Below are 23,037 nucleotides of genomic sequence, written 5' to 3' on the forward strand. Positions count from 1 at the left end.
CCATCCTCCCCCATCCACATCCAAGTCATTTGCATTTGTTATGAACAGCAAGGGTCCCAGCACCAATCCTCGTGGGACACCACAAGTCGTGGGCATCCAATATAAAAACAACTCTTTGTCATCACCCTCTAGCTCCTATCGCCAAGGCAATTTTGGATCCAGTTTGCTAATTTGTCCTTGATTCCATAGGCCTTAACCTATGGTCTCCCGTATTACTAAAGTCCATGTAAATCACATCTACTATGCTGCCTTCACCAAAACACTTTGTTACCTCTTCAAAGAATTAAATCAGATTGGTCAGACAGGATTTGCTCTTGACAAAGCCATATTAGCTGTCTATGATTACTCCCTGCCTTTCCGAGTGATCTTTAACTCCCTCACAATTTTTTCCAGTACATTCCCTACCACTGATTTCAGGCTCACAGGTCTATTGCTACCAGGCTTTTTCTGCTGCCTATCTTGCAAAGGGGAGCCATGTTTGCTGTTCTTCATTCATCTGGTACCTCACTTGTGTCCAGTGAAGATTTAACAATCTCAGGCAGAGCCCCATCAGTCTCTTCCCACATCTCCCACTGCAGCCTGGGATAGATCTTATCCAATCCTGGGGATTTATCCAATTTTAAGCCTGCCAAGGAATCGGGTACCTCCTCTTTATTTATGGAGATGTGACTGTGAATCTCTTGTTACACAACAGTTCAAATTTCATCAGAATAGGCAAGATACTGAAAATCTTTCTCAGTTGAAAGCAGAAATAAGGAAAATATGAGACTCTGGTCAATTTGTCGCAGATATAGTAAGGGATCAGTTCATCTGTAGTTGGAAGGAAATAGTGATGAAGAGGAAACAATGATGCAAGAGAGGTTTACAATCTGCGAGAACTTCGAAGTAGCACATACTCATTGATCCTGTGACTACTGTTGTAGTGAGTCACTGCTGTAAAGTAGAAAACACAGTATCTTGGAATCCATTTTTTGTAAAGCAATCTCCATCAAAGAGAAACATGAAAAAGAATAGATAATCTAGTTAATCTAGCAAGAATCTGCAGAAGAACCATGCATCCATTCAGGAGATAGGTGAGCAACAAGAATGTCTGTGGTCTAGTATTAGTAAATATGCACTGAAGCCACATCTCAGGAGCTGAAGCAGTGGTTCAATGGATTTATTGGTCTGTTTTCCCATTTTCTGACTTCTTTCTATCTGTCTGTATAGATAGGACACCTGGTAATTGATTCAGATAGCCATTTTTTGTTTTTTTTTGAAAATGAATATTCTATAATTAGCTATCTTATTTCATATTTGTCTGTTAAGTTGTAAATGTTTTGCCTAATGTATTTAGAGTAATAAAATAAAAGGCAATTATTAAAGACAATTGTTTTTTTTTATAGATTATTAAATAATTGTTAAGAGTCATTTTCATTTCTGAAGTTAACAGATTTCAGTCTTCTTGTTTCATTGATACAGAATGCAATCCTGCCTTTGGCCAGACGTAATATGTATAAAAATATTGTCGGCATTACATTCAGAAAACCAAGGGGTGGGTTTTTTGTAAATCACTGAAAAAGTATAACGGAACTTTTATTAACTACTTCCAAATCATACAGGGCAAATTCAGGTGACGGGCGATACTGTGTGTATTTTTTTCAGTTATCTGCACTGTATTAGCCTTTGTTACTGTGACTAAGAATTATTGCATAGTGATGTAAAAGAAATATTGGAAAATATCACTTATATGCGAGTATCTGTCTTCCATAGAGTAGGTTTCCCTTTGTTATGGTGGTTTCAGAAGTGAACTTCCAAAACTGAATTTCTGAAGTGATCAGTCTCACCACCTGGTTGGGGCATGTTAGGCTGGTTAAGTAAACCATTAACTCTGGTTTATAAGTGATTGGAATACTTGGCTCTAAAGCTAGTTTTTAATGAAGTGAAATCGTTGATCAGGAATATTCTTGCACGGCAGCAGAGTGGGTGACTGATGCTCATCAAGCAGGACAGATTCTTACCAGCTGCCTAGAGAGCATCTCCAATATCTAGCTGGACAAGCTTGATGGTATTGCAGCTAATTTGGACGGTGAAAGGCACATAAATGCTCAAAAAGATCAGCCTAGTGGATGCTTTTGACAATAAATGAGAAAGATATTTTTGTTGTATGCGCCAGAATGGAGACCACTGCAAACATGAGTCCATTTTTGGTGCAAAGCTCCAAGCTGCAACACCCTTATGGCAGCCACCTTCCAGTTAGCAGTTCCAAGAAATGACGGCAGCACTGATGACAAAATGAAAATTCAGCAGAAACCAAATCCCCACCGCTATTTATAGGGAGTGTCAGGACTAACAGAGATGGGGGAAGGAAATACAAGTTAAACAGTGGCTCGACAGTAGGTCTGAATTTTGTGTCTCTGTCCACTCTTTCATAGCCAAGTTTTGCCCGACATCACAGTCGATGATGCAGCCCATTTTCTTTAAAAAGTTATTTATACCTGCAAAATGGAAAGCAGAATGATAACGGTAAGTAAAATACTTAAAATGTTTAGAGGTAGGAAGGAAGGCTTTAATAAAGGATTTTAAAGCTAGCTAGAAAGAAGGCTGTGAAATAAATCTGGCAATTTAAAGAGAATAAGTAGCAAAGCACAGAGGATTTAATGTAAAATTGCATATCAGGTCATTTAGAGATTAAGTGGAAAGTATCTCTAATATCACAGTTGCTTAATGCAGAAGTCATGCCTATTTCGATCTCAAACCAAATAGAGTCACAGGGATTTGATTAAACTTGCTGCCAGTTTGGTAATTTTTCTGTGCCATGTCCAAGGTTTCTGCAGGGCTTTCAGGTGGCATCACTGGTGTAATAGTGAACTTATTTCTTCCTACGTCTGTGGAAAAACCATATACAAAATATGCTGCTTCCACTTCCCCACCACCAGCTTCCTGTGTGGTGTGATGAGGACTGTACAGTTGTAACTATACTATAGACCCAACTAAGAAATGTCACTGTAAAGCCTAGCAATTCCAGCCACAACAAAGGTAAGCAGTTGTATGCTTGCTATCATTTTGTATGTATGTGCTCAGAAATAAGATTTCTATTGCAAGGAATATTTCACATAAGAACAGTGCCAACTACTGAACCTAAGTATGTGGGTCAACAGCTAGAGTTATTTTGGATATATATACAAGAACTCTGCCAAAATAAAAATGTTTCTTTTTATTTTGTAGGTTGTATACTGTGAGAAAAGAAACTAAGCACAGACATCTTCAGGATGCACAGTCACGAATAATATAATAATTGGAAAACTCAGCATTTGGACCAGTCTCTGTTGCTACTTGATTGCACCAAAAACACTAGCAGCACCTTTACATGGAGTCAAAAGGTTTGTTCAAGTGAAGTTTGGCTCACATGAACTGTTATTTGCTGTGTGAAGTTTGTTGCTGTGGTTTAATCATATGGTTAGTCCCCTCAAATTAGATTTCTTTTATAGAACCCAGTGCCTTGAATTGAAGATATTGATAACATTTTCACTCCGATTATTGAATATTGACTCCTTGTAGAGTGACGGGTACACTCTAAATGGGGCATATTAGTGTATGAAAAGTTTGGGTTACACCAGAATATTTCTGAGACTGTTCAGTGAACTGCCACTGGAAGGGCTGAGGGTTATCTCAGAGAATATGTGAGGTTTGCAGGGTATCTTATGTGTTACTGTAAGGGGTGTGAATGTAACAGAATATGACACTAAGACGCCTGAGTTTTGTTCAGATTATGTTACTGGAGGGGGGATGTTGCTCTAAAAGATGTGTGGTATATTGGAGTACCTTTCCATCAAGGAAGTGTGAATTATAATTTGAGAATGTTGTGAGTAAGACATTTTGGATCCTTTTCTTGATAAATGGTGACAGAACTCAGGAATTTTCACTCTCTGCTTTGTCATCACAGTTCTCATGAAATTGGTGCAACTGCTGCACATCACACAGGTTTATATACAAACCGTCCTCGGGTAACAAACAGGTTCCGTTTTTATAGATGTCCATAAGTTGATTTTTTCCGTAAGTTGCGAAATACATAATAAAACACTCAAGGTGATAACCAGATGTCCACAGTATTACAATGAATGGCATCAAAAGCACATAAGACTGATAAGAAAGAACAATTACTAAAAGTGGAGAGAGAGAGAGAGAGAGAGAGAGGAAACTCGTTCTGCTGTACTTAGGGATGAATGTACGTACATACGCCAGACTTTTGAATTTAATCATATTATGGGAGCTCATTCATATGTTGGGGTGTCCACAAGTCAGGCATTGATAACTCGTGGAGGGTCTGCACAATTTGTATCCCCCATGCTGTGGGAACTCGAGCAATCTTTTATGGTGGTCTTCAAGTCTTTGCTCCAATGGTAGGCCCCACCCACCACATTGGCTGCGCATCCAGGGTGAAATAGTCATCACTGAGTGGTTTCTGCTAATGGCACTCGTTTAAAGGCCTTCAAGGCAAGCCCACAGGTTAAGCTGGAACTTTTGGGCTCATGGGCACATAAAGAATTTTAAAGAAATTTCTTCTCAAAATTTACTAAGGAACACATTATTGTGCCCTGTCCTGGCTGGAAAATTATTTTATGTTTCAAAAATAATAATTTTCTGTAATTTAAAATCAGATGATGTTGTTGGTGGATTGACACCATGATTTTTAAAATGCTTATTTTTGGGGAGCACAATATTAATCAAACTTAAAAACATTAACATTACATCAGGGAATAACTTTTAAGGCAAAGGTTTTTATTTTAACTCTTTTAAAACACAGTTCATTTGGACATATTCATGGCAGATTTTGTATTTGGTCTGGAAATTGTGGGGATATTTGGGTAGAGGCAGGGGAATAACTTTTCAAATGGATGCAATTTTGGATATAATTAACGTCAGTATTACCAGTTGTGTCAAACCATAAACTCTATCCAGGCACTAAACAAAACAACTGATGGGAAACATAGATGAATCACTGGTTAAGCCCCAGATGGAGTATTCTGGCTAATTGACCTTAGGGATGAGGTCAGGTTCTGGGAGAGAATATAGTCAAATAAGGAATGCTCGCTAAAGGTGTAGATGGGAAGAAGCTGGGATTATTATAGGAAGGAAGAACTTGTTTGACTGTAATTGGTTGCAAGTTTATAGCAAAAGGTAGGGTGTGGATTTAAATCAGGCAGCTCTTTCAAAGAGCTGGCATGAAAATAACAGGCAAAAGTCCCCCTTCTATGTTGTAAGATTCCATGGACACAAATTCAGCTCCATCGTTCCTTTTTTTTTAACACAGAATGAGTGGGGTGATTGTTCTGTTATGGCAGAGCATCTTTACACAGTTGCACCAGTGCAAGTTGTGCCATCTGTCATTTTGGTAAGGGTGTTAACCTGTGCAGCACCAACCCCCACCAGAAGTAAGAAGTGAACACTAATGATAACATTGATCAAATTGCAATGTTGATTTGATCTCAGCTGGAGCTCAAATTCACCAGTGCTATTTAGACAAGTATTAGTGACTTGATTAGTTCCCATTTGATTTTCCCTGCATATTTCCATGAATTTATAAAGCTTTCTTGGTTTTCTAGAATTCTTTAAAGTTGCTAGATTCTACAGAATATTTTGCATTAAGTGCTGATAGACTTTGCTTTCACTTTTGAGTTTCAATTGCCCCCGAAATGACATATAGTGGGCATTTTCCTTGGAGTACAATATGGCTGTGAAAGCAAGAGGAATATATACACCACAGAACCAACTTATAAAAGGGGATGGAGGGAGAGAAGGAGAAAGGCTCTCAGCAGAGGCCTTATCTTGCTTCGGGGAGCAATATTCCTAATAAGAACATGCAAGGACACTCGTATACCTTTTGCCTCAGCCACAGCCCCAACTTCCAAACAGGACGAGGGTCACTTTGGTCATGGGTTTCAAGGTCCATGTGGCCATGAACCTCTATGCACTGTGATCCCTCCAGTCTGGAACGAGATACTTGAAGTGAGCAACAGTTTGTCACCTACTGCTGCATGAGGAAATTCACTGAAGCTTTGTGTTCCATGAGAGCTGAATGAGATTTATTCTCTTCTGATGGAGAGCAGAGAGAGGAAATGGCTTTGCGTGGGTTGCAGGTTTTATCCACAGTACAGGGGGACATTGCCTTGTAGGCATCCCACATCAACTTGGAGATGTACAGCAACTGAGGGGATTCTGCTCCATATCCATCTGAAGTCACCACACAGAATGCTAAATCATTGCCTGGTATCTTGGAAGCAACCATGATGCCTTCATTCTGTGGCTTTCTGCTATGCAATCTGCATGTGCCAACACGGTGAATGAAAGGGTGGCAAGTGAGAGAGGAGGTGTATCGACTGATGACATTTTCTTGACTTTGATGTACAACCCTCCTACACACATGATAAAATCAAGTTCAATGTTGCCACGAAAAATGTGATGGAGCAGACCATTGTAGTGCTCAAGTGACAAAGTTGTAACCATTCTGGAGGGGTCTGTTGCACTTGGCACAGCAGATCCAATGATATTTTCTTGACTGCTACAGATGGCCTTGGAGCTCTGGGGTTAGAATCATAAATTGTACAGCACAAAAAACGGGCCCTTCATCCCACCTCGTGCATGCTGACCGTGATGCCTGTCTACACTAATCCCATTTGTCCACATTAGGCCCATATCCTTCCATGCTTTTTCTATCTAAGTACCTGTCCAAACACTTCTTAACCATTGTTAATTGTATCTGTCTCCACCACCTACAACAGCAGATCTTTCCAGATATTCACCAACATCTACATGAAAAGCTTGCCCTTAAGATCTCCTTTAAATTTCTCCACTCTCTTCCTAAACCTGTGCCTTGTAGTTCCAGATGCCCCTGCCCTGGGAGAAAAGAGTCTGACTATCTATCCTATCTATGCCCCAAATAATTTTATAAACCTCAGCCTCCTGTGTTCCAGTGAGAATAAATCCAGCCTATCCAATCTCCCCCTATAATTGCAGCCCTTCATTCCAATCAACATCCTTTTGCACTTCTCTCTATTGCAACCATATTCTGCCTGTAGTGTGGCAACCAGAACTGTACACAATACTCTTAAGTGGGGTCTAACTTGTCACTGTGACCCAGAGGAAGTTGGTGGACTTCTGGGGCAATAGTCTAGATTGTTTTATTAGATTTTTTAAAAATATTTTATTATATTATTATTTAATTATATATAATTTTATATTTTTATATATTTGTATTTATTTATAATTATAAATTATAAAAATATAATATATAAATGATTTTATAATTAATATTTTATATTAAATAAAATATATTTCATATTTTATTAGACCCACTGGGTCTCTGCTGTGGTCCTGAGTCTCTTGATTAAGGAAGGCGGTCAGTTGCTGGTGTGCCTACTTACCCAGTTGTTGGTTCTCTGCCTCAGAACCCTGCAGAGATACCTATACACTGAGCACCCTCTGAGATGGCATGCGCTGGCGACATATTTTTTCCACCAGGGGCGTTGCCTTCAGGAGGACACGCGGCTTCCAGCAGCGGATGTCAGCTGTGCCACTCTGCGGGAGCTGCCCAGTTCTCATCGGGAGCTGAGTCTGGGACACGGTCGCCTCCAGTCAGAATGCTTCTCCACCAGCAGAGAGTGGTGTTTTGGCTGTGAGAGAGGCTGGTCCCCATCCTGTCACAGTGGGTGCCGAGGGGGCTCAGGAGTGTGGAGTGATCCCGACTGTGCTAACCCCTGCTCAGCTGGAATTGCTTATTGGACCCAAGGCCTGAAATTTCTCTCAGGAGCTAGTCCCACACAACGTGAGCTGCCTTACAGAGATCCCCACTGTGCTGTTTCATGATGCACCGAGGCATTCCCTGTATGGGCTACTCCTGCACACTGTACACTTCATTGCCTTCATCTGCTGTCCAGACACGCCATGGCAGTCTGTTTAGCCATCCAGCAGTGAAGGAGGTCCCCAGTGGCGGTGTCTTTATGCAGGAGTCCTCCCCCCCACTTTACACTGGGGACCTGGGGTGGAAAGTGTTGCCCAGAGCAGAACTATGTAACAGATTCTTATGTCAGTTTACGGACTCCCCGGCCGTCTGTCATTTCTATGGCCAGGAGGAATCAGTGTATCACGTGTATATGGAGTGTGAGAGGTTGCAGCCTCTATTTGAGTATCTGAAAGGGCTGCTCCTCAAGTTTTGGCTGCACTTCAGCCCCGTGCTCCTGATCTTCGGTCACCCAGTGTGGAGGGGTGTGGGTCAGTCGGGGGATCTCCTGGTCAGTTTGCTCCTGGGCCTGGCCAAAGTGGCCATTCCCGGGTCCAGGCGGTGGGCAGTCGAGGCTTCTGTCCGAGCCGATTGCCTGCCCCTCTTCTGGGGTTATGTCCATGCCTGTGTGGTCCTGGAGAAGGGGCACGCAGTATCCACGGATACAATGGGGGCTTTCCGGGACTGGTGGGTGCCACAGGTGCTTGAGTGCATTCTGGACAGTGATAACTGTATTATAATTTGAAACTGTAAATAGTGTGTATCATGAAATACTGTAATATTGTATTAATGTGATTGTGTAATCACTGAATAAACCACCTTTGGAAAAGGAAAAAAAAAGTGGGGCGTAACCAATGTTCTGTATAAGTTCAACATGATGACCCAACTAATACTCAATGCCTCGGCCTATGAAGGTAAGCACACAAAAATGCCTTCTTCACTACCCTATCTGCCTGTGTCACCACCTTTAGGGAGATATGGACTTGTACCCCAAGGTCTCTCTGTACATCAATGCTCTTAAGGTCCCTGCCATTTACTGTCTATGCCCTACCAGAATTTGACCTCCCAAAGCACATTACCTCACAGTTGTCTAGATTAAATTCCATCTGCCACCGGACTACCCAACTTTCCACCTGATCTGTGTCCCACTGTATCCTTCACTATTTATGACTTCAACAATTTTTGTGTCATCTAAGCTTACTAATCATACTGCCTACATCCTCATCCTAATCACTTGTTTGTAGTTCAAACAACAAAGGTCCCAGATTGAGATCTGCACCTTCCTGACAGGAGCAGCAGAACTCTGGGATGGATGAATCATAAGCAATAACAGTGCCAGCAGTCAGATTACAAATGCTGATCTGTGCTCCATGGAGCCACTCAGGTCCTCAAACATTGGATCTGCTTGTACTGCAATGAAGTGTAGGGATCAGTCACCGGTAGTTGTATCACAGTGGATCCGCAAGGTGTTAATGAAGTTACCTACCACTTCCATGTTGGAAACGACAGGCTCCAAGCTCTGTGCAAAGTCCTGTGCAAGGTGAGTGACGGATTCTTTCAGGCCCCCTCAACATTGCAATCACATATTCTGGCAGTCTTCCTGGCACTTTGTGGTGCACCCATTTTCCACCTTCTGTAGATAGCCCATCAAAATCCTCATCTCTGCAGCAAAACTAATTTTAAATCTCAACCTCCTATGAGATGGTACTTCTGCTCTTTCCTGCATGCTTGGTTGCAGGCTACTTGTGTCTGGTAACTCAGCAGTTGACTCACCAACTTTAACCTTACCTTTGTACTATATCTGGGCTGATTGTTTTGAGTGTTAAATCCAGCGACGGTGTGATTTCATCTTCACTTTCTCTCCTCGTTCTTCTGCTGACAGCCCATGTTGCAGATTCAGTGATAACGTTCAACTGGAAATTTGATTGATTCTTCAAGGGGAAGTACAATGCAGGGCTCTGGAATAGGGGAGTCAGAGTAATGGAGAGCTGTTTCTCAGAGCCAGGACAGGTACAAGAAGGCAAGAAGAATCCTTCTGTCCAGTTGTTTGAGAGGTTTTTCTTGAGGACTGATCTAAAAGCACTGCTTGATTTTGTTTTTCAGAGAGGGGAAGGGCTGAATGACATTTTTCTGCTGTGGATTTCTTTCTGTTATGGAAAATTTTCACTGTAGCTTATTTGTTGCAGCGAAGAATCCAGTGAACAACGCTGGGGCAGTGTGGGAGAAAGATTGTGCAGGTGAGACAAGGATATTGCAAGAACAGTACACAAGTAAGTGACTTGGATTTTGATTAAATAGTTAGCAAAAGGTCCCAAACCCACTGCTGTTATATAACAGCCCAATAAAATAGAATGAGTTTGTGATTGAATGTACTAAAATTTACCAAAGGATTTGAAGAGCTGCTAACTTCCTGTAGCAGGGGGTGGAGTGGTGCTGAGGGGGAATGTGGTGGACAGACTGAGTCAGTGTCAGGTATGAAGATGGAGGCAATTTGGAGCAGAGAGCAGCAGACCTCTTTTAGTCAGGGGACTTTGGGCTGTGGGACACAAAGTTAGCGATTTAATGTGAAACTATTGTCAGTACTTAAGAGCAGGTTACAACATTGGTTGAAGGAGACATGAAATAAGGACAGGCACAATAAATTAACACAACCACTCATGGGAGGTAAGCGCCAAGTGAAGTCAAATGTCCTGTTTCCAATGCTGTATAAAACTCAACAATCTCCAAATTGAATGATCGCTTTCACAGACTTGTTTACTGAAGGACCTGTTAGCTCAAACAAACTATGCATCCCCTTATCTGGTATGTCCTATTGCACTCAGTGAAAAGCCAACACTCCTATGTAAAACATAATGAGTGGCCAAACTACATTGATATTTTCCCAGTTTATGATTAAAAAGGAGTTTGCCATTTTATTCTTAATTCTGACCATGAAGTTTAGGGGGGCTGGTTTGGAGTGACATTGCCTCACATTTTTAATGAAGGGAAGAAAATCAAACTACTTTTGGTTGAAATATATTTCCTTCCAGTAGAAAAAGAACTGTTCCTTTTAAATTTCACACTTGAAAAAAAAATCAGCTTGAATGTGCATTTGAGAGCTTCCTTCTCTGTTTTGCTGGTGCACATGGTAGGACCCAACCCATGCTGCGTGGTCCACTCTTATTTATTGAATAGCAGCCATGGAATCGACTGTAATGGCTTGTCTTCCCACTCCACACTGTTATCTCTGGAGTCCCCCAGGGATCTTTCCTTCTATTTCTGATTTATACACTACTCCTTCACAGTAACACTCAAAGGCATCGCAGCTGCTTTAATTTGCACACTGACAGGCTTTATCTCACCTTTATTTAACCATAGAACCGTAGAACAATACAGCAGAATACAGGCCCTTTGGCCCACCATGTTGTGCCGACCTTTAAACCATGCCTATGACTAACTAACCCCTTCCTCCCACATATCCCCCTAATTTAAATTCTTCCATATGCTAATCTAACAACCTCTTGAACTTGACCAACGTATCAGCCTCCACCGCCACCCCAGGCAGTGTATTCCATGCACCAACCACTCCCTGGGTGAAAAACCTCGTTCTGATATCTCCCTTGAAATTCCCACCCATTACCTTAAAGCCATGCCCTCTTGTATTGAGCATTGGTGCCCTGGAAAAGAGGCGCTGGCTGTCTACTCTATCTATTCCTCTTAATATTTTGTATACCTCTATCATGTCTCCCCTCATCCTCCTCCTCTCCAATGAGTAAAGCCCTAGCTCCCTTAGTCTCTCCTCATAATCCATACTCTCCAATCCAGGCAGCATCCTAGTAAATCTCCTTTGCACCCTTTCCAACACTTCCACATCCTTCCTATAATGAGGCGACCAGAATTGGACACAGTACTCTAAGTGTGGTCTAACCAGAGTTTTGTAGAGCTGCATCATTACCTCACGGCTCTTAAACTGGATCCCACGACTTATGAAAGCTAACATCCCATAAGCTTTCTTAACTATCCTAACCACCTGTGAGTCAACTTTCAGTGATCTGTGGATATGAACCCCCAGATCCTTCTGCTCCTTCACACTCCCCAGAATCCTGCCATAAACCTTGTACTCCGCCTTGGAGTTAGTCCTTCCAAAGTGTACCACCTCACACTTCTCTGGATTGAACTCCATCTGCCACTTCTCAGCCCAGCTCTGCATCCTATCAATATCCCTCTGTAAGCTTTGACAGCCCTCCACACTATCCACAACACCATTGACCTTTGTGTCGTCTGCAAACTTGCTAACCCACCCTTCCACCCCCTCATCCAAGTCATTAATAAATATCATGAAAAGTAGAGGTCCCAGAACTGATCCTTGTGGGACACCACTAGTCACAGCCCTCCAGTCTGAATGCACTCCCTCCACCACAACCCTCTGCTTTCTACAGGCAAGCCAATTCTGAATCCACATGGCCAAACCTCCCTGGATCCCTTGCCCTCTGACCTTCTGAAGAAGCCTACCATGTGGAACCTTGTCAAACGCCTTTCTAAAATCCATGTAGACCACATCTACTGCACTACCCTCATCAATCTTCCTGGTCACCTCCTCAAAGAACCCTATCAGGCTTGTGAGGCAAGATCTTCCCTTCACAAAGCCATGCTGGCTGTCCCTAATCAGTCCATGATTCTCCAAATGCTCATAGATCCTATCTCTTAGAATCCTTTCTAACAGCTTGCCCACCACAGATGTAAGGCTCACTGGTCTGTAATTCCCTGGACTATCCCTACTACCTTTTTTGAATAAGGGGACAACATTTGCCACCCTCCAATCCTCTGGTACCATCCCCGTGGACAACGAGGACTCAAAGATCCTAGCCAACAATTCAGCAATCTCCTTCCTCGCCTCATGAAGCAGCCTGGGGAATATTCCGTCAGGCCCCGGGGACTTATCTGTCCTAATATTTTCTAAAAGCTCCAACACATCCTCTCTCTTGATATCTACATGCTCTAGAACATTAACCTTACCAACACTGTCCTCAGCGTCTCCTTGGTGAATACTGAAGAGAAGTATTCATTGAGAACCTCACCCACTTCCACAGCTTCCAGGCATATCTTCCCACCTTTGCCTCTAATCGGACCTACCTTTACTCTCGTCATCCTTCTGCTCTTCACATACGAGAAAAAAAGCCTTGGGATTCTCCTTACCCCTACTCGCCAAAGCCTTTTCATGTCCCCTTCTTGCTCTCCTCAGCCCCTTCTTAAGTTCCTTCCTTGCTACTCTATATTTCTCACGAGCCCTATCTGATCCTTGCTGCTTACACCTTATGTATGCTGCCTTCTTTTTCCTAACTAGTTGTTCCACCTCTCTTGTCACCCATGGTTCCTTCACCCTGCCATTCTTTCTCTGCCTCACGGGGACAAATTTATCCCTAACATCCTGCAAGAGATCCCTGAAGATCGACCACATCTCCATAGTACATTTCCCTTCAAAAATGTCACCCCAATTTACACTCTCAAGTTCTAGCCTTATAGTTTCATGATTTGCCTTTCCCCAATTAAATCTCTTCCCATGTTCTCTGCTCCTATCCCTGTCCATGACAATGCTAAAGGTTATGGAGCAGCGGTCGCTGTCCCCCAAATGCTCACCCACTGAGAGATCTGTCACCTGACCCGGTTCATTACCTAAAACTAGATCTAATATGGCATTCCCTCTAGTCGGTCTGTCAACATACTGTGACAGGAATCCGTCCTGGACACACTTAACAAACTCTGCCCCATGTAAACCTTTGGCACTAAGCAGGTGCCAATCAATATTTGGGAAGTTGAAGTCTCCCATGATAATAACCCTGTTATTCTTGCATCTTTCCAAAATCTGCCTCCCAATCTGCTCTTTAGTATCCCTGCTGCTACCGGGAGGCCTATAGAATACTCCCAGAAGAGTAACTGCTTTTTTGTTCCTAACTTCCACCCATACTGACTCTAGAGAGGATCCTTCTATATTATCCACCCTTTCCGCAGCTGTAATAGTATCCCTGACCAGTAACGCCCACCCCTCCTCCTCTTCTCCCCCCTTCTCTATCCCTTTTAAGACACTGAAATCTGGGAATATTCAGTATCCATTCCTGCCCTGGTGACAGCCAAGTCTCTGCAAGAGCCACAATATCATAGTTCCATGTATTTATCCAAGCTCTCAGTTCATCACCCTTATTCCTGATACTTCTTGCATTTAAGTAAATGCACTTTAGCCCATCCACCTTCCCACTTTTATACCCTATACTCTGCTGCTCCTTCCTCAAAGCCTCTCTGTATGTTAGCTCTGACTTTACTCCATGCACTTCTTCCACTGACCTATCCCTTTGGTTCCCATCCCCCTCACAAACTAGTTTAAACCCTCCTGAGCCACACTAGCAAACCTGCCTGCAAGGATATTGGTCCCCCTTGAGTTCAGGTGTAACCCATACACTCTGTATAGGTCCCAACTTCCCCAGATGAGATCCCAATGATCCAAAAATCTAAATCTTTGCCCCCGGCACCAACTCCTCAGCCATACATTCATTTGCCATCTCCTCCTATTCCTACCTTCACTATCACGTGGCACTGGCAGCATTCCCGAGATTGTTACCCTTGAGGTCCTGTTCTTCAGCCTTCTGCCTAGCTCCCTAAACTCACATTTCAGGACCTCGTCCCTCTTCCTACCTATGTCATTGGTACCTACATGAACCACGACTTCTGGCTGTTCTCCCTCCTGCTCAAGAGTCCTGTGGACCCGATCAGAGACATCTCGGACCTTGGCACCTGGGAGGCAACATACCATCTGGGATTCATGCTCACCGCCACAGAACCTCCTATCTGTTTCTCTGACTATCAGGTCCCCTATCACTACTGCCTTCTTCTTCTCCTCCCTTCCCTTCTGAGCAGCAGGACTGGTCCCAGTGCCAGAGACCTGGCTACTGCTGCTTGATCCCTGCAAGTCATGCCCCTCAACAGCTTCCAAAGTGGAAAACTTGTTATTGAGGGGAACAGCCTCCGGGGTTCTCTGCACTATCTGCCTGTTCGTTTTCTTTTTCCTTTTCTATCCCCTGACAGTCACCCTTCTATCTACTTCCTGAACCCCAGAAGTACCTGCTCTAAGGGGGGGTGACTGTCTCCCGATGCACAGTATCTACGTAACTCTCTCCCTCCCTGATGCTTCGCAGTGTTTGAAGCTGCGACTCCAGCCCTTCAATTCTGAGCCGAAGTTCCTCCAGCCTCAAGCACTTACTGCAGCCTGAGGCTGGAGGAACAGGCTTCAATGGTTCACTTCATTATATTGTGTACTGTGTCTTTGCAAGTGATAGGCTCAGTAATAATCAGTGGGACCCATGGATTTTAGACCAACCTGCAAACCAATCTGTGGATCCTGACTGACAATATGAATAAGTCCTGAGCAGCAGCACTCTTAGACTCTGATGGACACTCATTTCTTTTGCTTTTGCTAAATTTTTCTTAACATGTTCTGAATCTACCAGGATCTGTCCCACTCCCTGTAGTTTGTATCTGCACTTAATGGGCCAGATGTGGATGGCCACTTGAGCTGATAATGGAGGTACCTAGAAAGGCATAGTGAGGTCTTATTGATGAGTAGACTTACAAGAATGTCAAAACAGGGGATAATGCTGGGGGCAGAGCTTTGTCTCATTCCTAAACCTGTGAGGATTTTTATTAAAATTCCAGAGACATCTAAAAAAAACATTACATTGGCAGTAAATAAATAAAATGTTGCAAAACTTAATTACATTAAAACATTTATAATCAGTACAAACACTAAACCAATGTAGGATAACATTAAAACAAAATCGCCTTCCCCATTTTCCTGCTTTAATTAGAATGACTGGGGCCTTTGATTCTTCAGAACTCAAAGGTGCAAGATAGAATCCAGTAATGGAGCAGAGTGACAGATACAGCAGTGTTTGTCCAGTCTGTCGCAGACTTATGAAGAAATGAAATTTTGTTAAAACTTTTATCTTACAATGCTCTTAATGAATTTCGACATACTATCTATATTAATGCAAATTGTTTATTGTTTCTCTTATTTTCTTCTTTCTTTCTTATTTCTTGTTACCTATATCTTATATTTTTCTTCCAGTCTATTTTTTAAAACACTATCTGCTGCTCCAGATCTTTGATGAAAAGAGTTGAAATGTTGTGGTATCCTCCAATATTTTTCTGTTGGCATAAACACACTTACATAGCAACTGGAAACTCTGAGGGACATAACACGTCGTGAGGAAATTTGTTTTATTCCTTTAGGTGGAAGCTCCAGTATCGCAGCCATTGCTGAGGCTGACATCCAGCGCAGCGTGCAAGCAATAATACGGGAACTGGACCAGGAACATCCAGCATTCCAGTGCAGTCGAGGTAGGGGATTTGTGGTATCAAATTCTTAAAGCCATGATTAACTATTTCAAAATTAAGAGCTCACATGATTATTGAAGCTTAATTAATCAGTTGGAAGTTTAAATAACTGCTACGATTGACATTTGGTTGTGTTTTTTTAAGGAAAATATATTTTCTAGCTCACTTGAATGGTAGTTCCACGTGCAGACTTGTTTTACAAAATCTCCCCAATTCCCTTTTAACCTGTAATGTAACAGGATTACTGATATGAAAGAACACTGGTGTAGCTATATCTGTGGGAAGAGTTGCTGATTGTCCCCACATCACACAGTGAGGAAACTGCACAGTAAAGGCAGTTTGTCCCCCACAAATCCAGAAATTGAACACGTGTAATTTTCCAGCATACCCTGAGAAAACTAAACTCATTAAGTGTACAAGTTCTGAGTTTAGATGGGGTGGAGATCACAGGGGTATGCGTATATTTGCTGAAGTTTAACAATGTCTACTTCCTGCACTTTTTGGCAATCCACAAGGCTAAGATATTCACAGTAGAGTCATAAGTATGAATTTCATAAGCAGGCATTATTGAAAATGAAACAACCAAAAGTGTTTCTACTATGTAAGCAAAGAGGCTGCAGTTTGAAACCTTTCTGCGTGCTGATGGACTTGTTTGTTTACACAGGGCATTTCGTCTTAATATGCAATTGGCTTGTTTCAACAACAGAGATGGAGAAACTTTAAAATTTATATTTTCCCATCTAAAATGTAACCACATTGTGAATATGTAATTCCATTCAAAACTGGCTTTTCACCTGAAGCCCCATTGAAAAGAAACCCCCGTGTAAGCAAAACTATTGAAACCATGTTTGATTTCCAGAATGTAATTCAAGGAAATGAGTGGGGAGTGCCAAAACAGGGCTAAATCAAAAAGGAAGCTGCAGTTTCAGTTGTTAATATCTAATGGGGTTTTACCATAAAAGTAAGACCTCCTCAGTCAAGTTGGTACAGCGGACAGGGAAGGGTGATTGAGTCTGTTGCCAGAAGTTATGCATCATTGAATCATCAGCAGATGGGCCCCCGAGATAGCTTTGTGTTAAGGGCTTAGCTTGTAGCTGAGAGAGAGAGAGAATGATCAGTAGAGAGAGAGAGAGAATCATACTGTAAGTTGTCATAATAGGGTAACTATAAGCTCTCAACCTCAAGTAAAGATAGTCTGCCACAGAATAAGTAATTTTGATCTTCCATTATTTACTACAATCAGCAACTAGCAGTAATTTAGTTACTAGTTCATTGTAAATGCAGTAATTTAGTTACCAATCACACATGGAGTAATAGTTTGGATGAAATTCACAAAACTGAAATTTGAGAATTTTTAAAGACTAGTTCAAACACCAATAAAGAGAGAAGTCTTTAAACAGTACTAGTTCCCTATATTAAGATATGCTTTCATCAATCTGTTCAGCATCCTCAATATCTAGATATTGATGAAGACACTGCTTGGAACTGTTTGTGCAATTTTAAGTGGGCTGCCTTCAAAAGGGACAGAGGTTTTCGGCAAGCATATTGGGAAAGTGATCAGGATCCTGCACAGATTTAGGGTGCAAAATTTGTTTAAAAATTATCTGCTAGAGGGAAGACATTAGCCAATTCTTCAAAATGGTGACACAATGAATGTAGGGGTCATCAGGTTACTTAATTTGGCCCATTTCAACTTGCACACAGTATAAACAAAATTGGCTATTTTCAAAACCAAACAACATGTGAATTTCTTGTATAATTGCATGCAAGTGTATTTTTTTTTATAATTGCAAGTATAATTGTAGCTTAGAGAGAAAATACCCAGCATAACATATTGGATGAGTACATAATTAAGTTACAGCCAAATTTCTTCAGTCTTTTATTCCCTTCTGATGATCCACGTACCCAACTACAAATTAGCTCATTATACCAGATCCACTCTATGCTACCAAACTATGCATGAATAATGTTTGCAATTATTCTGGCTCAATATCAGTGCAAAACAAACCCCAGAATTTTAGGCGAAGCGGAAGACAGTTATTTTTCCTGTATTTATTTGTTTTTAAACTATTTTCGTATTTACCCCATTATAAACCATACTTTATTTCTGTTTTATTGAAAGCACTGGTATAAGTCATGTAAAAATTGAAAAGCTTCAGTTGCATGAACTTAAACATGTGGATCTAACAACATGAGTTACAGCTATGTGGCTTAGAACTAATTTTCTTCCTTATAAAGAGAAGATGTGGGCTGAGCTTCACACTTTCTTGGGAAACCCGATAGTTTATGCTGATTTCTACTTTTTTTTAGAACAGTTTTTACTTTCCTGTTTTTGACAGAAACTGAGATACAAGAGCATTTATTGGAATTATGGCAGTGCTTTCCTTTTCACAGGTATGTTTCGGTGGACATTGCATAAGAAGACTGAACGAGACCCATACAACAGCAATTTTCTGGTTAAGATTCTCATTGGTGAACTGGAACTGGTGAGAAACTATTTTAAGTAAAATGTGTAATGGTCAATGATCATGAAGACTGATAATCCCCTGGTACTGCATGATAGATTATTGCACTGCAGCATGCTATGCCTGCACTGTCTCACAGATAGTTCCACCCATACACATTGTCAATGTTGTCAATGAACTCAAGTCACGGTATCTTGCTTCCAGTGGTTTAAAAAGGGCATGGTCCTGGATCAGAAATCATTGGAATGTGCAGTATATTGTGAATGGGATTTCTCTCTTGAATTCAAATGGTCTTGTGGCCAAGAGATTCAGAAAAAAAAACACTAGGTTTTCTGGTCTCTCTTCCCCAGTTAATACAGAAGAAAGTAATGATGCTTTTGTCACTAATTCTTTCAATAGTAATCTCAATATATTTTGGTTCTTAATTAAAGATTGTGGCAGTAGGAAACAGGTGGTTTTAAATAAAAAATAGAAGCATTTTAGTTTTGCCAAAAAAAATGTGTGCGAATATTTCGGGCACATTGGTGACTACACTAAGAACTTATTGGTCAAAGGAGATGCAAGTCAAAAATTTTGCCATTGGAAATTTGGAGTGAAACCTGGTTACCAGTATAATAGCCTAAACTCTGATTTAAGCCATTGCGCAAGGCTAGATTTAGTCAAGTGGTGTTCTCAACAGCATCGTGAATTTCTGAATGAGTGAATATTAGATACTTTTAATGTGTTATTGAATCAATTCTTAAGTATTGATTCTTGAATCAAAATGACTGTATTTTTCTTTCTAATAGGCAAAGAAAAACAATAAGCACTACATTTTACCTCTACTGAACACCTTAATGTATGCTATTATTCAGGTAGGTACAGTGATTAGTGGTGAGTATCTGTTTACAGAATAAGAGAAGCATAAAATAGTTGACTTAATATCGTTTTGTATTTAGCAGATGTGTTTATTTTATACGTTAGTGGTGCCTCCATACTCTTTTCCTTAATGAACTATCCATCCTTAACCCCTGCAGTTCTCCTGTGGAGACCTTGAATCTTGCAGTTAAGGGCAAAATGTTACACAAAATACCGCTTTGAAAGATTATTTATTGGGCTACATCACAAATTGAAATTTGCCAATTAAGCCTTCCAATTATTTTTGAATATAAGTATGACCTGTTTTTTCCATGGCTTTCCTCACCAAGTAAGAATTTCTTTTAGAAATTGCGCAGCAAAATATTACTTTGAAGGTGACTTGTTGCTGTGGGAGGCAGTGGACATGATGACAGAAGGAAGAAGAATTAGAGGCAGAGTAGTCACCATGTTAGCCTTGTATAACTCCTAATAATAAAAGAATGGGTCTTCTCAGTATATTTTAAAAACAGGATAACATTACAGTCAAACCTATTGTATTATGGTACAGACCGCATCATGTCAAAAGCTGCTTTCAATTTCAATATCATGTTTCCTTTTTTATCTCCTCGGGTTTCACCTTAAACATTGTGCCATTGATTTTCTATTACATACCATAATGTTGATGTGAGGTAAATGATTGATACACTTTGGGAAACCCATTGCTAAATGCAATCCAGAAGCACCAATCATAAAGTCTGCAGTTTTGCTTCTGTCTTTTGGTGTGCCAACACATGGAGGTGCCTGATATTTGCAATGTTTGGTTGGACTTCCATAAATTTCATTTGTAGATGCATGGCCCCACACTGCACGGGCAGAAGCAGGCTGGTTCTGTTGCAAAGGTCCCACACCATGGAATCTGGGGTTGCGAAGTGACCAAATATATGCCCTTTAAGTAAGGAATTTAAGCCTTGTGACAGCTCTCTCTTTTGGGTAAACCCTTACCTCTAACCCCAATTGCAATAGTGGACTACAGCCTATCTGTTCCTCTGCCCACTTTGCACTTTGTGGTCTGTTGAATATTGCAAGGACAGGGCCTCAAGTCTCACAGGTGGCCCATAAGGCACTATGCTTTCTAAAAGTTCCAGGCTCTGTACCTCTTTTGCTTACAATTTACTGCCACAATTTTATTGATGAATTTATCAAGTTTCTTCTCATCAGGTATTTGAAGTGGAATGATGCCTAAAAGTTTTCTTATTAACATTGTTAAGTAATATTCCATTGTCATGAACCACTTTTTTTTCCAGGCTGCATATATTCCTGATAATCTTTATGAAAAAGCATATACATTTTGCAAAGGACTCCTATCCTTCCCCAAGCCCTACTGTACAATTGGACATCAGTATGCAGTCATGTTAAAGGCTGAAAGAAAAGCACCAGGTATGTGCATAAAATCTAAATGAGTCCTGAACCATGATCTTTAATGATGCAGATTGCAATGCCCTAGGTCTAAGCATCATCACTGCTTTATCAATGACCTTTGCCTTCACTTAAGGGCAAAGATGAGGATGTTTGCAGAAGTTTTCATGATGTTCAGTTCCATTCAAAACTTTCCAGGTCACGAAATAGTTCACCAACCCATGCAGAAAGGCTGGACTTCCTGCATGGTTGAATTGATGAGTGACAAGTAACATATGTGCCATACAGGTGTCAGGCAATGATTACCCTTGGTAGCCAACAGTGTTATTTGTCCAATTCTCCCACTGTCAGCATCCTGGAGACATCATTGCCCAGAAACCTTATTGGGTCAGGCACTTAAGGACTGTGGCTACAGGAGGATGTCAGAGCCTAGGTTTTCTGTACCAAGTGATTCACTTCCTGCTCCCCAAACACTTCCATCCAACCTGAATGAATGCATTTCTAACAACCGTCAAGAAACTCAATCCAATCCACATCAAGATGCACCGATTACACTTCTCGGCTGTGGTCTGGATGCTGAAATGTACTTTTCTGTTGGACAGACTGTCACACTGAGCTGTGATTATGGGTCATTTTTAGCAAATTCCAAACATGTGTTTTCTGATTATTAAAAAAGTTTATTCTATCAAATGTGTTCCCATCGTGAATTATGAAAGTACATTTGTTAAAAATGATGGCATTTCTCAAAAATTAAGATCAATTTCCCATGAGTTTTGAGTTGTTTGGAAAAGTGATGTGTTTTGATGAAAGATATTTGAGAATTTATATTGTTTTCTTTAAATGTGAAATTCCAAACTGTTATGGGCAGAAAGGATTAGAATAAAATGGATTTATGATGGCCTTCAACATGTACCAGCTTAACAGTCTAATTAAAGACCATTATATTACAGGTTTTTTGTACCAAAGGGTAGTTATATCTGAACATGGGCTAAAAAATGACACCTTCTCACACCGAGAAAAGTAAGTATGATCAAATAGATAATGAAGTAATAAGATAGCAACTTAAGGCAGTGCTGGAACATCAGTTTAGTTATCAAATTAGTTATCCAGAGAGTTCCTGGACTAACAATCAAGAGGCCTGAGATCAAGTCCCACCATAGGAACTACAGAACTTATATGCAGTGAATAATCTGTAATTTGGATAACAACAACTTGTGTTAGTAATTATGATCACAAAAACAACATTTCTGTATTTTTGTTGTAGAAACCCACTGGTTCACTAATATCCTTCAGGGTAGAAAACCTGCCATCCTCACCTGGTCCAGCTTATATATGACTTCTGATCCACACCATTGGTCAACTCTTAAATGGCTGAGCAAGCCACTCAGTTAAAAGGCAATTAAGAATGGGCAATAAATATTTGCCTTGCCATTGATGCCCTAACCCAGAAAAATGCATTGAAAAACTGGCTAAAATTTTCCAGTTTCCAGACAGATCCTGAAGGAGTTTAATACAATCCTGCACTACTTTACTGGAAGTGTTGTAGTGGCTACTCAGAGTGATTTGGGGATCTCAGGAGAGGAGGCAGAAATGTGCCTAAGAGCAAAGAACTTAGTCCTGCAGAGTCCTGAGGGACTCCACATTCTTCATGGAACTTTCTGAAAAGCAAAGCATCCGCAATCTCAGGCTTGCAAAGGCTGTTATTACTGAGTACACAACATTCTGCGGGGAAACTCTTGTGTCTGTACTGCTCCAAGTAGAGTTTGGAGAGCAGAAGGAGCAAAAGGAGCAGGACAAAGGAAAATGCTACCAGGGTTGTCCCTGCTCAACATCATAATCATTTCTCCAAGTTGAGCAGGTTCAGAAGTTTTTGCAGCCCAGGCTAGAATAGACTTCTGTTACGGAGCCTGCAAAATCATAGTCCCCAATGCAAGCCAAGCGACCCTCCGCACATTCCAGTCATTGCCATTGTCACAGTATACCAAGAATCAGGCAGGGAAGCTCAAAAACCCCTAATATTCTGTTTTGGATGCCCACTTGTGCTGACTATAAGATATAAGTGAATGAATCCTTGCTCCAGTTACTTAAGCGGCTTGGTAAAACACCAATGAATTTCCTGATTTATGACACTTCATTTAAAGAACTCGGACCACCACATGCTCTGTGAAGACTCATTGATTCTCAACTACCTCGCCA

General features: G+C 41.2%; 1 protein-coding gene across 4 annotated transcripts in view; it reads left to right on the top strand.

Annotated features, from left to right (window-relative positions):
* LOC127579913 (phosphoinositide 3-kinase regulatory subunit 6-like) overlaps positions 1-23,037 on the top strand; it is an 88,567-nt gene that overhangs the window by 25,878 nt on the left and 39,652 nt on the right. For 2 of the 4 annotated variants that reach the window (XR_007957744.1, XM_052032970.1), the window contains exons 2-8: positions 3,208-3,362; positions 9,946-10,029; positions 16,019-16,126; positions 18,518-18,609; positions 19,377-19,442; positions 20,730-20,862; positions 21,792-21,861. Coding sequence is in view for 3 of the 4 variants with exons in the window: in XM_052032970.1 (XP_051888930.1) it covers positions 3,350-3,362; positions 9,946-10,029; positions 16,019-16,126; positions 18,518-18,609; positions 19,377-19,442; positions 20,730-20,862; positions 21,792-21,861 (566 nt within the window). In the remaining variant the exon portion in view is untranslated. The remainder of the gene's footprint in view (positions 1-3,207; positions 3,363-9,945; positions 10,030-16,018; positions 16,127-18,517; positions 18,610-19,376; positions 19,443-20,729; positions 20,863-21,791; positions 21,862-23,037) is intronic. The other 2 variants (XM_052032971.1, XM_052032972.1) reach the window with 2 other exon arrangements.

The sequence above is a fragment of the Pristis pectinata genome, chromosome 18 (assembly GCF_009764475.1).
Source record: "Pristis pectinata isolate sPriPec2 chromosome 18, sPriPec2.1.pri, whole genome shotgun sequence".
Classification (NCBI taxonomy): Eukaryota; Metazoa; Chordata; class Chondrichthyes; order Rhinopristiformes; family Pristidae; genus Pristis; species Pristis pectinata.